Source organism: Pezoporus occidentalis, unplaced genomic scaffold (assembly GCF_034315485.1).
Source record: "Pezoporus occidentalis ecotype Australia unplaced genomic scaffold, CSIRO_AGI_Poc_V1 ctg279, whole genome shotgun sequence".
Taxonomy (NCBI): domain Eukaryota; kingdom Metazoa; phylum Chordata; class Aves; order Psittaciformes; family Psittacidae; genus Pezoporus; species Pezoporus occidentalis.
Genome location: NW_026914708.1, coordinates 135061 through 151572, shown reverse-complemented (window position 1 = coordinate 151572; position 16512 = coordinate 135061). Strand labels below are relative to the sequence as shown.

General features: G+C 51.8%; 1 protein-coding gene across 9 annotated transcripts in view; it reads right to left on the bottom strand.

Annotated features, from left to right (window-relative positions):
• SHANK3 (SH3 and multiple ankyrin repeat domains 3) overlaps positions 1-16512 on the bottom strand; it is a 329535-nt gene that overhangs the window by 232017 nt on the left and 81006 nt on the right. For all 9 annotated transcript variants that reach the window (XM_062625226.1, XM_062625229.1, XM_062625228.1 and 6 more), the window contains one exon: positions 2781-2847. In XM_062625226.1, the coding sequence (XP_062481210.1) occupies positions 2781-2847 (67 nt within the window). The remainder of the gene's footprint in view (positions 1-2780; positions 2848-16512) is intronic.

Below are 16512 nucleotides of genomic sequence, written 5' to 3'. Positions count from 1 at the left end.
CATATTTGCAACCTTCTACTCCAATCTTGGACTCCAGTGCTGGTGTCTGGGATCAAATACACAGCACTGACTGAAGGGATGGAGACCTGAGCACAGGGAACCACAGCGAAGCCCACATGGGAAGTCCTGCAGCCCTGTGGGCTGTGAAGAATTGTTACTATCCCCCTCCACATCCACACTGGGCATTGCACTTCAAACTGAGTGACCCTGGCTGGACCCGTGAGCTCAGTGGCTGCCTGTCAGCAGATGGAGCACATCGGGTCTTCTTCTGGAACACAGTTTCTGGGTTATTTTCACCTGAAAAATTCAGTTCCCACCCTCTAGCATTGCTCTGCATTGCACAACAAAGCACAGCAGGCAGGGGCAGTCAGCTCCAGCACAGAAGAGCTCTCCGGATCCAGACGGAAACACATAAACGCTCCAGGAGCCTGGAAGTACAGCTGGGTGCTAAGGGCTGTCCTGCAGAATGGAGCAAAAGCTACAGCAAACCATCCTTCCAAATCAGCCTAAACACAGCAGGTCCTCTCCAAACAGTTCTGACGGTGGGGGCCACCAATTCTTGTCTGAGACAGACAAGTGCAGTCTGACACTGGAAATTTGAGAAGATTCATAGAACCCCAGGCTGGTTTGGGCTGGAAGAGACCTTAAAGCTCCTCCAGCTCCAACCCCTGCCATGTGCAGGGACCCCTTCCACTGGAGCAGCTTGCTCCAAGCCCCTGTGTCCAACCTGCCCTTGAACACTGCCAGGGATGGGGCAGCCACAGCTTCTCTGGGCACCCTGTGCCAGCGCCTCAGCACCCTCACAGGGAAGAGCTTCTGCCTAAGAGCTCAGCTCAGTCTCCCCTCGGGCAGGTTAAAGCCATTCCCCTTGGCCTGTCCCTACAGGCCCTTGTCCCAAGCCCCTCTCCAGCTTTCCTGCAGCCTCTTCAGGCACTGGAGCTGCTCTCAGGTCTCCCCTTCAGGAGCCTTCTCCAGGCTGCCCCAGCCCAGCTCTCTCAGCCTGGCTCCAGAGCAGAGCTGCTCCAGCCCTCACAGCATCTCCATGGCCTCCTCTGGCCTCGCTCCAACAGCTCCACGTCCCTCTTGCGCTGCTGCCCCAGAGCTGCATCAGGGCTGCAGGGGAGGTCTCCCCAGAGCACAGCAGAGGGGCAGGATCCCCTCCCTGAGCTGCTGCTCACTCCCTGGGGGTGCAGCCCAGCACACGGGGGGGTTCTGGGCTCAAGCACACACTGAATCCAGGTCATGGGGAGCTTCTCTTCAGCCAACACCCATTTCTCCATTAGCCAGCACTCCCTGTGCTCCTTCCCATATTCTCTGTTTCAGTATTTCTTTATTTTGTTCTGATGGAACCATCAGAGCAAAGCCCAGACCCAGCAGAGCCCATTCCTCTCCCCAGTAACACCACTCTGCACTCCCAGTCACACACTCGCACCTCTCCGTTCATAACGAACTTCAGAAAACAGTTTCCCCTTGCTCGGGCAGTTCTCTGCCAGCTCCCTTGACCCCGGGTGGAAACCATCTGGACCTGCTGGTCTGCCTGTGCTCGGTTTGCAACTGTTACCTGACCTACTTTACATAGACAGCCCTTCCTGAAGCAAGAACAACTCCCAGACCTGAGGTGTTTCCCTGCCTTTTTCCTTCCACTGTTTCAACAGAAGTCACTGCGCCAGTCAATCATGGGTTCTGGCTGGAAGGGACTTTTGGAGGTCACCTGCTCCAAAGCCCCTCTCATAGCAAAGAGTCACTTTTCCCTTGAAATAATAGGGAGGCTTTCTTGCAAGCACTGTCCACTGACATCAGTTTAAGGAATTTTCAGGCTTTTCTCCATGTCCTTTCTGATGCTTAATCTTCCCAAAACTCCCCAGCAGCTGATTGCAGCTATCAGCGATGCCTTGCTGAGAAAAGATGCGATGAAGGATGTCCTGGGGCCCAGGCTGCTACACTCACAGCCACTTCTGAGAACCAAGATCAATACTTTGTGGCTCTTTCAAACTCCACGAGCCTTTTTTCAGCTTCTGACCCAATGACTCTGTACATTCTGTGGAGGCTCACATGCTGAGAGCTGACTGTGCACTGCTTCCTCCCCTGCTCCACAGAGCTCTGGACCAATACATTCTCGGAATAATTCAAGAAAACTCAACAAGTGTTGATTTTATACCTGACTAAAGCTCAGTTTGGCATGGAACGTACCGCACTGTCATACCCACTCCACAGGAGGACAGAAGAGATGCTGCAAGGAAAAAGGCTGACCAGAAAACCCTAAAACGTTCCTCCATAAAGAAGCAAGTACAAACAGGATGGCTGCTGCTTTGCTGCTTTGCCTTACACGAGCTTCAGTGTAGGGCAGCTCTATAACCATTATCCCTGCTGAGACAGAGAATGTCTCCTCCTTGCTCCAGCCCAGTTAAGAGCTTTAGCAGGAGAGGATCTCCAGGATGAAATGGCCTCAAGGGTGCAGAGAGCGAGAGCAATGTAAGCTATTTTATGGAAGACCTTTTCAGAGCTACTCCAGACTAAATGTTTGCCTGACTCTTGATCTTGGCAATCTCCGCAGTCAGAAGCAAGCGCTGGGCTGAACAAACAGACCAGATCCTGATGCCCCAGGAGGAAAGCAGCTCTGTCCTGCCACTCCCCCACCCAAAAGTGGCTGCAAGCTGCAGCTTCCACCTGCCACTGCCGGCAGCACCAGGAAACCACCGTCAACACACAGTCCCATAGCCCTGGGCTCCACAGCAAGATTCAAAAGGGAGAAAAGGGGGAAGAAGAAAGCTCCAACTCACCAACATCAGACTCTTTGTGGGTTTTGATGATTTCAGCCAGTTCAAAATTGCCTGCAATGATGGCCACCTGCAACGAGAGGAGGGAAGAGAGGTGAGCGGCTCCGAGCAGCACCGGTCCCGCACAGGGTCTGCCATATGGAGTAACAACAGCTGCTTCCCATGGGATGCAGAGCCAGTGATTGTTCTGCCTCAGCTCACCCAGTCAGTCATCCCGAGGTGGAAACACGCCCTCACCACCACAGGGAGAGCGTATGGCCATGGCTTGTGCAACAAGAGAGGCCAATAGCTTGAGAGAGCCCTTCCCTTCCGAGCCTGGTGGTGCTCATACGCCTGACACCAGCCAGGAATTTATCTCAAGTCTTGCAGGTCCTGACGTGATGCTCTGGGGCCTGAGGCTTTCCAGTGAGTCCTGGTTAGCTGGTGAAAGGTGACTTGCCCATAGCTGAGCTGCCTGCACATCCCACCTGAATCATCACAGGACTAAATCCTGCCCACCCCAGGCTGTGCTGGCCGAGGAACCACTTCCACTCACAAAGCTGCAGCAGCACTCGCTCCAGCAAAGCCACAGTGCTTTAGACAGACATTGAACATTGCTCTGCCCCCACCCATCCCATGGCTTCTCTCCACAGGAAGACTCTTGGAGAGCTCAAAGGAACAAGGGAAGTGAGAAGCTGACCCTGGGTCTGCCAGAAAAAGGCAGAACTGGCCTGTCTTACTGCAGGAACTGCTGCTGCGATGCTCGTGTCCTGAGACACTGCAGAACACCAGCAGCCAACACAAAGGGAGCTCAACACGTGAGTAAGAGGAGAGAAACTGAAGTACCTACGCTCCTGAAGGGGCCTGGAGCAAGCTGCTCTAGTGGAAGGTGTCCCAGCCTATGGCAGGGGGCTGGAACTGGATGAGCTGCAAGGTCCCTTCAGCCCAAACCAGGCTGGGATACCATGATTGGTGAAATCACTTGAACTCTTTGTTGATTTCTTATACATCTGAGAAAAAATAAACCCCAAAGCAGAGCTGCACCACAGCCAGCAGAGGCAAAAGTGTTTGCAGAACAAGGTGAAAAGCATTCTTTTATCACGTGAAAGAACCACAGGGAGATGGGTGGGAGTACAGCAAACCCAGGACTGCTTCTCAGGAAAACAAACTGGAAAAACTGCTCTGGACTAACCTGGTATATCCCTCCATGCAGTGCCCCCGGAATCTGCAGCCCCCTCTGCCCTTCCCATCCCTCCCAGCAATCCCAGTCCCCACTGAGCCTCCCAGACCATTCCCTCACCCAGCAGCACCCACAGCTGATGGGGAAAGGAATAGCTGGATCAAGCTGGGCTGGGTGAAAACAAAGTGCCTGAAGAAGAGAAGCTGCATGGAGACCTCAGAGCAGCTTCCAGTGTCTGAAGGGGGCTACAAGGATGCTGGGGAGGGACTCTTCATTAGGGACTGGAGTGATACGACAAGGGGTGATGGGTTCAGACTGAAAGAGGGGAAGTTCAGGTTGGAGATAAGGCAGAAGCTCTTCCTCGTGAGGGTGCTGAGGCGCTGGCACAGGGTGCCCAGAGAAGCTGGCAGTGTTCAAGGCCAGGTCGGACAGAGCCTTGGGCAACATGGTCTAGTATGAGGTGTCCCTGCCCATGGCAGGGGGTTGGAATTAGATGATTTTAACCCAAACCATTCTATGATCCTATGTTGCAGCTCAGAGCATGAAAAGGTGTCAGAACAGGCTGAGATTTGCCTGTCCATGCTGGGACCATCAAAACCTCCTTTTTCTTTTAAAGCTAGGGTTGGCATTTGAGAGGAAAGCCTTGGATGAGGCAGGCAGCAGAAACCAAACCCTCCCGACACTGGCAAAGTCAGGGCAGTGCTGGCAGCTCCAGCTGCCAAGCGCTTCCCTGCCCTCCCACCACAACAGCTTTAGGAACACGAGGTTCATTTGCATTCCACCACCAACTTGTGACGAAGGGATATATTTAACGTGGTGACTCAGTACAGCACGCACACCTCTACTATCATCCTTTATCAGCAGAAATAGTCTTACTATCCTCAGCACAACAAGGATTATGTGGAGGGTTTTGTGTTTCTGAGGCCCAGAATTTGTGCTCCACCTCCTCAGCTGGAGCTGGAAGCAGTTGGTGATGGCTGGAGAACAGGAAACCTTCCCTCTGCCTTTGGCAAATCAGGCCACAGCAGCAAAGTCAAGTACGAATCTCTGGTTTCCCCCAAGCTTGTTTCAATCCAGGATCTTTCTCTGCCTCTCCTTACGCACACGTGTACATTTACCAGGTTTGCTCTCCCAAAGGTCACATTCTTTGAGCAGGCAAAGAAAGGGCAAATGACTGCATTTGGGGAAATCTGAAAGCAAATCCAGCCAAACTGACAAAAGAGTGGAAAGCAGAAATAAGAAAAAGCATTCTAACTTCAAAGTTCCTCAATGAACATCATCTCTGTGAAAATCCAGCTTCAAAGGACCAGTTATGAGACTCATTACATGCATGATTTGGGAATGATTCACAGGATGCACAGTGAGTGTGCTGCAGAGGAGCAGCTCCTGCCAGTGCACGCTCCCCAGGGCCCCCCAGTCCAGCTGCAGGAGGTGGAGGTCTCCCACCACTGCACCCCCCACTCGCAGCGGGCCCGGAGGTGGGACAGCGGATGCTCCAGGAGCTGCCCTTCTCCTGCCTGGGAAGCATTACAACTGCCAGGGAAGACGAGAAGAAACACACCGAATGAGAAGCTGTCAGCAGTACAACCTCACGTAAATCCCGGAGGGGAGGAGAGCCCTGCTGGTCACACTTCTCAATCCAACCCGGAAAAAGCAAAGGAGATGAAAAGGTTTCACGTGTTGTGTTGTCCCCTTGGCTGGTGCTTCCCCAGCCCTGGCAGCGTTCCTGTACCCACCTGGCTGTGCTGCACATAAAACCCTGTGAGAGGCTGCACAAGGGAGCGTTCAGTGAGCTCTAAGTTAAAAGCAACAGCCTTTGGGGAAAGGTAAAGAAGAAAAGGAAGTCTCAAGGATGGAAATTCCAGGAATATTTCAATATTCCACTGCTAGCAATGTTAGTGCTCATACAGCAAAGAGAGAGGAATTGGTGACTACCAGAAGATAGTCTGACTTCCTCACAGAAGATAAATGATCTGATGTCAAGCAATGAGCCAGATGTTCCACATGGGAATGCCATCTTAACATCAGAGCCAAGCTACTCATCCTGTTGATGCCATGGAGACAGCAGACCTCATGCATCCAGGATAATGCACCATTCCCTGTGATGAGGAAGGGATGGGTCCTGCAACATGCAAAGCCCACAGACAGGCTGCCAGCACTGGATATACCACCTTGTAAAGGTCTCAAAGAGGAGACCAAGGAATCTGGGAGGCAGAAGAGTAGCAAAACTTTTCAACCAGGTGAGAGCCACATACTCCCAGGCACGTGCATCTGAAGCAAGGGAAGCATCCGGCTGGCATAAAAGCTATTGAGATCTTCACAAAGTGGGAAGAAAGAAGAGAGGAAGGCAAAGAGCTCAAGTTCAGGGGCAGGAGCTCACAGCTTTGACAATACATTAAAAAGTGACCTGGATGATAGGGATGCTGGGAAGGGACTCTTCATTAGGGACTGTAGTGATAGGACAAGGGGTAACGGGTTAAAACTTAAACAGGGGAAATTTAGATTGGATCTAAGAAGGAAGTTCTTTCCTGTTAGGGGGGTGAGGCACTGGAATGGGTTGCCCAGGGAGGTTGTGAATGCTCCATCCCTGGCGATGTTCAAGGCCAGGTTGGACAGAGCCTTGGGTGAGATGGTTTAGTGTGAGGTGTCCCTGGCCACGGCAGGGGGGTTGAACTAGATGATCCTAAGTCCTTTCCAACCCAAACCATGCTGTGATTCTATGATTTTCTAGCTTGAGAAATGAAAGACTTTCTGAATCAAACCAACCTCCACTTTCTTTGCTGCTTATGGAAAAGGCACGTGGCAAATAAGGAGGCGGCTGGTGACAGGCATGTGGCTTCACTAAAGGCAAATCACCTGACAAATTGGTGCCCTTCTACAACAGAGTGACAGCGTTGGTGGGTAAGAGAAGAGCGGCTGATGTCATCTACCTGGACTTGTGCAAAGCATTTGACACTGTCCCGCACCGCATCCTTGTCTCTGAATTGGAGAGATTTAATGGATGGACCACTCAGGAGTTGTCTGGATGGTTGCACCCAAAGAAGTGAGATCAGCAAATTGATGTCCAAGTGGAGACCAGTGACGAGTGATGTTTCTCAGGGGTCAGGGTTGAGACTGATCCTGTTTTAACATCTTTGTCGGTGACACGGACAGTGGGAATGAGCACTGTCAGCAGGTTTACTGATGACATGGAGCTGTGTGGTGCAGTTACATGCTGGAGGGAAGGGATGGGATCCAGAGGGACCTGGAAAGGCTGGAGAGGTGGGACTGTGTGAACCTCGTGGTGTTCAACATGACCAAGGGCCTGCACACAGGTTGGGCCAATCCCCAGCACAAACACAGTTTGGGGGAGATGGAATGAAGCAGCCCGAGGAGAAGGACTTGGGGATGTTGGGTGAGGAGGAGCTCCCCATGACCTGAATTCAGTGTGCCCTTGAGCCCAGAAGCCCCCCTGTGTGCTGGGCTGCACCCCCAGAGTGTGAGCAGCAGCTCAGGGAGGGGATCCTGCCCCTCTGCTGTGCTCTGGGGAGACCTCCCCTGCAGCCCTGATCCAGCTCTGGGGCAGCAGCACAAGAGGGACGTGGAGCTGTTGGAGCGAGGCCAGAGGAGGCCATGGAGATGCTGTGAGGGCTGGAGCAGCTCTGCTCTGGAGCCAGGCTGAGAGAGCTGGGCTGGGGCAGCCTGGAGAAGGCTGCAAGTGTCCAAGGCCTCAACTTCTCCAATTATTGAGGATTTTCGACCTCTCCATTATCCCAGAGAACAGAGAATGGTTCTTTTTCCTCACCACAGTTGACCCTGGTAGCACTGCTGTACAGCTGGACCTGCTGAAGTTTCTCGCTTTTCTCAGCCAGACTGACTTCAGGCATGTTCTACATTTGTTCTAGATTTCCAGAAATCTGGCAATCCTACTAGGTCAATCCTACTGCTCACATATGGCAGCTCCATCTGGCTGCCATATGAGCATCGAGCCTAGATATGTTCACAGCAGTGTGTGCTGCCATCCCATTGCAGCTCATCTGCAGTGTCACTGGGGTCACTCACTATGACTATGCTGTAGACCCAACACCTCCTGAAGGCAATAGACAAGGCTCCTGTGGTGAGCTACACAGCTGATCTGGGACAAACACATCTCAAATGCCCTCTGTGCCTGCAGACCAGCCATGTGTATGCAGGAGATTCGATGCTTCCAACACCCAGCTTGCCAACACAGCAAATAAGCATTGATTTTCTCCTATGGACCACACCTGGAGCTCTTGATTTTGAAGGAGCACTTCAGCCAGGCAGCTAGACATGCTGCCACATCTGTGAATGGGCTGCTTCAGATAATGGGTACATGTAAATATAAGGGAAACAAAACTGTCCAAAGCTTACAACCGTTTAGCTCTAGGCTAAGAGAGAGATGGAGAACATCCTCAGTATTGTCAATTGAGGCACATGGAGCCACTGGAAAAACATGATGATTCTCCTAAAGAGATGCATCATAAAACTATCCTATCACTTGGTATCGATACTGAGACTGCTCAGCCTGGAGAAGTTGTGTGGAGATCTCAGAGCAGCTTCCAGTGTCTGAAGGGGGCTACAAGGATGCTGAAGAGGGACTCTTCATCAGGAACTATAGCAACAGGACAAGGGGTGATGGGTTCAAACTGAAACAGGGGAAGTTCAGGTTGGAGATAATAAAGTTCTTCCCTGTGAGGGTGCTGAGGCGCTGGCACAGGGTGCCCAGAGAAGCTGTGGCTGCCCCATCCCTGGCAGTGTTCAAGGCCAGGTTGGACACAGGGGCTTGGAGCAAGCTGCTCCAGTGGAAGGTGTCCCTGTCTGTGGCAGGGGTTGGGACTGGAGGAGCTTTAAGGTCCCTTCAACCCTAACCAGGCTGGGGCCCTATGACTCTATGCTGTGATGTACCCCATCATTTCTCTGAATACTTCTGAGAAGCAGGAACAAACCATAAGGCGGCACCTTGGAGCCATTATGCTCAGGAAGCCTTTGAGCTGGAGGAGGAGAAATGGGACTTCCAGACTGAGGCATGAATCTCACCTCTGTCAAGACTGGCTTTCCCAGCAGGGCTGATAGCCCTCAGTAAGGATGGGCAGTGGTGTGGTATCCAGGAAGCACAGTACAAGCATCAGCGGCAGGCTTGGCAAGGGGGTGTCACCTCTCCTACACCCCACTGTGACTCCTGCAGGCCACTGCAGTGCTGTGCTGGCAGTCACGCAGGGTGACAAGTGCCATGTCCTGAAGGCACAACTTCCATGAATGAGTTGTGCTGCAGAAGGACTCTGGAAATGAGCCTCAGCTTTCTGCAGGGACCAAAGGTGGGCTGGGAGCATCTCCCAAAATTCAGGAGATGAGCGTGCAAAGGAAGAATGACAGATTTGGCTAAAGCCACAATGGCATCTGCACAAAAACCTCCCAGTGACACAAAGCGTGCCTTAAAACATCAAGCCACAGTTCCTTGTCACAGGGAGATGAATGCAAGGTCCATGGGCGATCAGTGCCTGGAAAAAGAGTTCCTCAGACACAGGAAGAGGGGAGACACAGCAGTGAGGGTGGTTCTTGTCTGCTGTGTTCAGACGGACACGAGATGGATGGTGCTGTCTAGAGCAGGCAGAAGAGGATACAGAGGACAGGGTGGTCCTCCTGAGGAAGAGTTGGTCAGCTTGGTCTTGGGTCCAGCCAGCACTCAGGGATGCTCCAAAGGGACTACGCAGCAGACAAGGGTCCTTACCACCAGAATTAGAGATGGGTCTGACAGACCTTCCAAGAGCCTCCAGTCTCAGCCTGAGGGCTGGGAAGCGCAGGGCTCCCTATGCAAAGCACAGGCTTGTATAACATCTGTAACCAGAGGCAACTGCTGCGGGTCAGGGAAGATTTCAAGACAGCAACATCATCTGGATAATCAAAGCGAGCTGGATCTGACTCAGAATTAGCTCAGTCTCACACTGAAGACTGGAGGAGGAGTGGGAGGGAGCCAAGAGGCCAGAAACCTGATCAATTTTTACAAGACAAACTTCAAATGAAAAGAGAGAGAAAACAAATCAAATGAAATCAAAGGAGGCTTCGAAGGAAGCTCAGAGCAGGTAAATTGAGAAAAAAAAATAGTAGCAGTTCATTAGGCAAATGGAAGCTGCTCCTTGGCAAGCAGAGAGCCCTGTGCTCTAGCCAAGGAGAGCCCTGTGCTGCAGCAGAGCCCAGGGCTGCGGCGAGAGCAGGCACGCGTCCCCAGCTCACACAGGTGGCATGTGGGAGAGGCGGATGCACATCCTGTGCCTGCAGCTGGGCTGGAGCATTTCCATTGGGCATGTACTCAATCTGTGTGCAACCATGCTGGTCCTCTCTGAAAAACCACTTCTGGTACACAATGATAGAAACTGTTCATGGCACATAGTCTGCTCATGGGCTTCAGACTCTCACTCCAGCAATGGGAAGCTCAGAGTTTAACTGCATTATGATTGATAAGAGAAGCTAAATAAACCAGTAATCTACCAGGATAAAACATTTTTTATCTATCACAAAAAAGAAAAGGCACAGGTCTGTCCTTGGTCCACCATGGGTGCAGATGATACAACTGTAGAGAGCAGTAAGAAGAGGCAAGAAGGCAGGTGCTTAGGAGGACCAGGGGAATGCATCCTTCCCAAATGACAAGGGGCATGGAGAAGTCTCCCAGCTATAGCGGAGGAAGATGGAGGCAGCACTGATGGTTTTACCTGCCCGAGGGGAGACTGAGCTGAGCTCTTAGGCAGAAGCTCTTCCCTGTGAGGGTGCTGAGGCGCTGGCACAGGGTGCCCAGAGAAGCTGTGGCTGCCCCATCCCTGGCAGTGTTCAAGGCCAGGTTGGACAGAGTCTCGGGTGACACGTTTCAGTGTGAGGTGTCCCTGCCCACGGCAGGGAGCTGCAACTGGATGATGTTAAGGTCCTTTCCAACCCAATCCCAGGCACAGCTACAGGCTGGGCAGAGAAGAGATTCAGAGCAGCCCAAGGAGAAGGACTTGGGGGTGTTGGTTGATGAGAAAATGAACATGAGCCGGCTTCAGTGTGCACTTGCAGCCCAGAAAGCAACCGTATCCTGGGCTGCATCAAAAGGAGGGTGACCAGCAGGTCGAAGGAGGTGATCCTGCCCCTCTGCTCTGCTCTTGTGAGACCTCACCTGGAGCATTGTGTGCAGTTCTGGTGTCCTCAACATAAGGATATAGAGCTTTTGGAGCAGCTCTAGAGGAGGGCCACGAGGATGATCAGGGGCTGAAGCATCTCCCCTATGAAGATAGACTGAGAACATTGGGGCTGTTCAGCCTGGAGAAGAGAAGCTGCGTGGAGGCCTCAGATCAGCTTCCAGTATCTGAAGAGGACCTATAAGGATGCTGGGGAGGGACTCTTCATCAGGGACTGCACTGATAGAACAAGGGGTAATGGGTTAAGACTTAAACAGGGGAAGTTTAGATTGGATGTAAGGAAGAAGTTCTTTGCTTTTGAGGGTGGTGAGGCACTGGAATGGGTTGCCCAGGGAGGTTGTGAATGCTCCATCCCTGCCAGTGTTCAAGGCCAGGTTGGACAGAGCATTGGGTGAGATGGTTTAGTGTGAGGTGTCCCTGCCCACGCAGGGGGGCTGGAACTGAAGGTCCTTTCCAACCCAAACTGTTCAATGATTCTATGCTGTTACCGAGTTTCACATGTGTTGAGGAACAATGAGAGTTCCCAGCTGAGCTGAATGGCAAAATATCAGCTGGCTTCAGCGCTTCCTTCCAGGTGTTAACACTGAACACTTGTAATCTATATATGTAGCATGACATTTATTCATTCCCATGACATCACAAGATCTGACATCACCAAATTAGAAATCCAAACACCATCAGCTAAAATTTAATTTAAATTAGCAAAATGACAGTTATCTGAAGACATTCTTTAACAAAACTACTCCATTTGGGAATATTCTGTTGCCTGGGCAACATGCCTGCACATCGCAAAGTTCAGCCCATGATGTCTATTTTAAAGCAACAAGACAAGTCTTTGAAGAAAATGCATCTAACGACCTGTTTGTATTGCAGCAAAAAGCCAATACAAATGGGGTGTTAAGATAACATCAAAGTGTAAATCTTTAAGGCTTTAAGGGGAAGCATTCATAATGTTCTAATTCCCAACTATAGTGTGACAGATGCGGAAGAGGTTGAGAAAGGTCAAGGTACAAAGTGGGATGCGACAAGCAAGGGGTACAAAGACAGAGCAGGATGGCCTCAGCAAGACGAGCACCAGAGGCTTTGCTGCATTTCCTTGAGCTTTTCACTGCACAAATGGCTGCAGCCACGCAGCAGCTATCACCAAACCAGCTGGGGACAGTATCTGGCAGTATCACCACGCACTGCTGGGGACAGTATCTGCCTTGGAGCCCGTTTCTGCAGCTTTGCTTTTTGACAGAGACCTGCAGAGCCCGGGCTGAGCTGCCAAAGCCTTGCGAGGAGAACCCTGGGCACTCGCAGTGAGCTCTGACCATGTGGGACAGCTCCAGGTGCCTGGGAAAGGAGAGGAACTAGAACCGGCCCTAGACACATGCTGCAAGGAGCAGAGCTCTGCTCCTCAGGGCAGGGAACTTGATTGCGGCTTCCAGAAAAGCTCTGGGCAAAGCAGAGTTTGTGAACAGAGCCGAGCAGAACTAGTGATCTGTAAAGAGGAAACCCAGTTTAAGGATCCAGGTGACTTCCAGGAGCCGACAGCAGGCCAGGCTTTGGGCAGAGCATTGAACTGAAGATACCACATAGCTGTCTGCAGAAATCCTGACATTCACAGAAATGAGAGAAATGAAACCCAGCTGAAACTGCTGCCAAGTGATGAAACACTGATCACAAAACTAATCCCTGACTGTCAGATGTATGCCAAATGGATTTCACAGGGCCCTCCCCCAGGCTCAGTAGTATTCAATTCTTTCATTAGCAATCTGGATGATGGAGTGCAGAATGCGCTTATCAAACTCCTAGATTAGACCAAGCTGGAAGGAGATGCAAAGTCATTAGAGGATTAGAATTGAAATGATTGTTGGAAAGTCAAGGAACAGGCGGAGAGTGAGGAGATTTAGTCAATAGAGACAAATGTAATGACAGTTTCTTTACAGGGATTGCAGAAGATGGAGCCAGCCTCTTCTCCGAGGAGTACAAAGAACAAGAGTCAATGGGAACAAGGTGCAATGGGCACAATGAAAAGGCTCTTCATGAGAAGAAGAGTTGAGTACAGGAACAAGCCCCAAGGTGGGAGCACTCCAAGCCTGGCCAGGAAAGGCTCTGAGCAGCCTCAGCAGCCATGGGGCTGGCTGGTCTCAGGAGGAAGAACAAGCCCAGTTCAGGAGGCTCAGTGAGTCTGTGACACCTGGTGCAAACACAAGTGAGCTGGGCTGGGGCAGCCTGGACAAGAGAAGGCTCCTGAAGGGGAGACCTGAGAGCAGCTCCAGTGCCTGAAGGGGCTGCAGGAAAGCTGGAGAGGGGCTTGGGACAAGGGCCTGTAGGGACAGGCCAAGGGGAATGGCTTTAACCTGCCCGAGGGGAGACTGAGATGAGCTCTTAGGCAGAAGCTCTTCCCTGTGAGGGTGCTGAGGCGCTGGCACAGGGTGCCCAGAGAAGCTGTGGCTGCCCCATCCCTGGCAGTGTTCAAGGCCAGGTTGGACACAGGGGCTTGGAGCAAGCTGCTCCAGTGGAAGGGGTCCCTGCCTGTGCCAGGGTTGGAGCTGGAGGAGCTTTAAGGTCCTTTCCAACTCAAACCAGTCTGGATTCTTTGACAATTCCAGGTAGATGACATCAACTGCTCTACCCCTGTCCATCAGTTCTGTAGCCCCATCATAGAAGGCCACCAAATTGGTCAGGCAGGATTTCCCCTTAGTGAAGCCCTGCTGGCTGTCACCAAGCACCTTGTTGATTTTCATGTGCCTTAGCATGCCTGCCAGGAGAATCTGCTCCAAGATTTTGCCAGGCACAGAGGTGAGACTGACTGCTCTGTAATTCCCCAGGTCATCCGTTTTCCCCTTCTTGAAAATGGGGGTTATATTTCCCTTTTTCCAGTCATGGGAACTTCACCTGACTGCCAGGATTTCTCAAATATGATTGACCGTGGCTTATCAACTTCATTCGCCAGCTCCTTCAGGACCCGCAGATGGATTTCATCAGGTCCCATGGACTTGTGCACGTTCAGGTTCTTAAGATGGTCTCGAACCAGTCCCTCCCCTACAGTGGGCTCAAGGTCTTTGTTCTCACAGTCCCTGCATCTGCCTTCCAAGACTTGGGTGGTGTGGTCAGAGCCTTTGCCAGTGAAGACCGAAGCAAAGAAGTCATTCAGAACCTCAGCCTTCTCCAAATCCCGGGTAGCCAGTTCTCCCGAGAGCTTCCTGAGGGCCCACGTTGCCCCTAGTCTGTCTTTTATTTGCAATGTACCTATAGGATCCCTTCCTGTTACCTTTCACATCCCTAGACAAGTTCAATCCTGACTGGGCCTTAGCTCTCCTAACCTGGTCCCTAGCTTCCCAGACAACATCCCTGTACTCTTCCCATGCCACCTGTCCTTGCTTCCACTTATTATAAGCCTCTTTTTACATTTGAATTTTCCTCAGGAGCTCCTGTTAGACACTGTCCCACACGACATCCTTGTCTCTGAATTGGAGAGACATCAATTTGATGGGTGGACCACTCGGTGGATAAAGAACTGGCTGGATGGCCGCACACAAAGAGTTGTGGTCAATGGCTCAATGTCCAGCTGGAGACCAGTAACGAGTGGTGTCCCTCAGGAATTGGTGTTGGGACCGGTCTTGTTCAACATCTCTGTCGCTGACATGGACAGTGGGATTGAGTGCGCCCTCAGCAAGTTTGCTGATGACACCAAGCTGTGTGGTTCGGTTGATACCCCGGAGGGAAGGAATGCCATCCAGAGGGACCTCGACACGCTTGTGAGGTGGGCTGATGCCAACCTCATGGAGTTTAACCATGCCAAGTGCAAGGTCCTACAGCTGGGTGGGAGCAATCCCAGGCACAGCTACAGGTTGGGCAGAGAAGAGATTCAGAGCAGCCCAAGGAGAAGGACTTGGGGGTGTTGGTTGATGAGAAAATGAACATGAGCTGGCTTCAGTGTGCGCTTGCAGCCCAGAAAGCAACCGTATCCTGGGCTGCATCAAGGGGAGCGTGACCAGCAGGTCGAAGGAGGTGATCCTGCCCCTCTGCTCTGCTCTTGTGAGACATCACCTGGAGCATTGTGTGCAGTTCTGGTGTCCTCAACATAAAAAGGACATGGAACTGTTGGAACAAGTGCAGAGGAGGCCACGAGGATGATCAGGGACTGGAGCACCTCCTGTATGAAGACAGGCTGGGGAAGTTGGGGCTGTTCAGCCTGGAGAAGAGAAGGCTGCGTGGAGAGCTCAGAGCAGCCTTCCAGTATCTGAAGGGGGCTATAGGGATGCTGGGGAGGGACTCTTCATTAGGGACTGTAGTGACAGGACAAGGGGTAACGGGTTAAAACTTAAACAGGGGAAGTTTAGATTGGATATAAGAAGGAAATTCTTTCCTGTTAGGGTGGTGAGGCACTGGAATGGGCTGCCCAGGGAGGTTGTGAATGCTCCATCCCTGGCAGTGTTCAAGGCCAGGTTGGACGAGGCCTTGGGTGATATGATTTAGCATAAGGTGTCCCTGCCCACGCTGGGAACTGGAACTGGATGATCTTAAGGTCCTTTCCAACCCTAACGATTCTATGATTCTATGATTCTATAAGCCAGGAGCCAGCAGGCAGCGTCCTGATGAAGAGGATCTGAGGCTTGCAGGATCAGAAGCTGAAAATGAGTCAACAAAGTCACACTGTGGAAGAAAAGGGAAAACACACCAGGATTTACAATTAGCAGCCTCACACATGCAATGTTACCCCCCTGGCTCCATGCAGAACATGTTGGGTTTCAGCTGCAGAACACTACTTTTAGCAAGAGAATAAAAGATATGCGTAAATCAATAGCAACGATCAGATTATGCTTTCAAGGTCTCTGCAGGAAAACCTGTGTGTGCTGGATGTTCTCAGCCCAGAGAACAGATCGGGTGGGAAGGGGTGATCCGACTACAAAAACAGAAAAGGCAGCTGCAGCGAGGACAAAAATAATCTGTTCCCAATAAGCACAGAAAAGTAACGGGCTTCACATTCAATAGGGGAGATTCAGGCCGGATGTCAGGAAATGCTTTTGGAGAGCACGGGCATCTTCCAGCCAGGAGCAGACCTTGGGAGTGCAGCACCCAGCACAGGGGGTCACAAGCAGGCGAGCAAACACCAGCATAACACCTTCAGACAGGGCTGATCCTGGGAGCTGGGGCACAAGGGCCCAAAACCACCCCTCAGGTTCCTTCTCAGCCACAGCTCTAGTGCCTCCTACAGCAGGCACCTGGATCGGAGTAAAGGCAATGCAGGGAAGGTGCCAGCCCTGGGCTTTGGGAATGTTCAGTGTGGTCTCCTGCAGCATCCCTTTTGCAGGATGGGACAGGGATGGCCTGGGCAAGCGAGTGATGAGGTAGGTGGAAAGCTGGCTGGACGGGTGGTGATGGGCCACACGGAGTCCAGCTCGTGGCTGGTTATGAA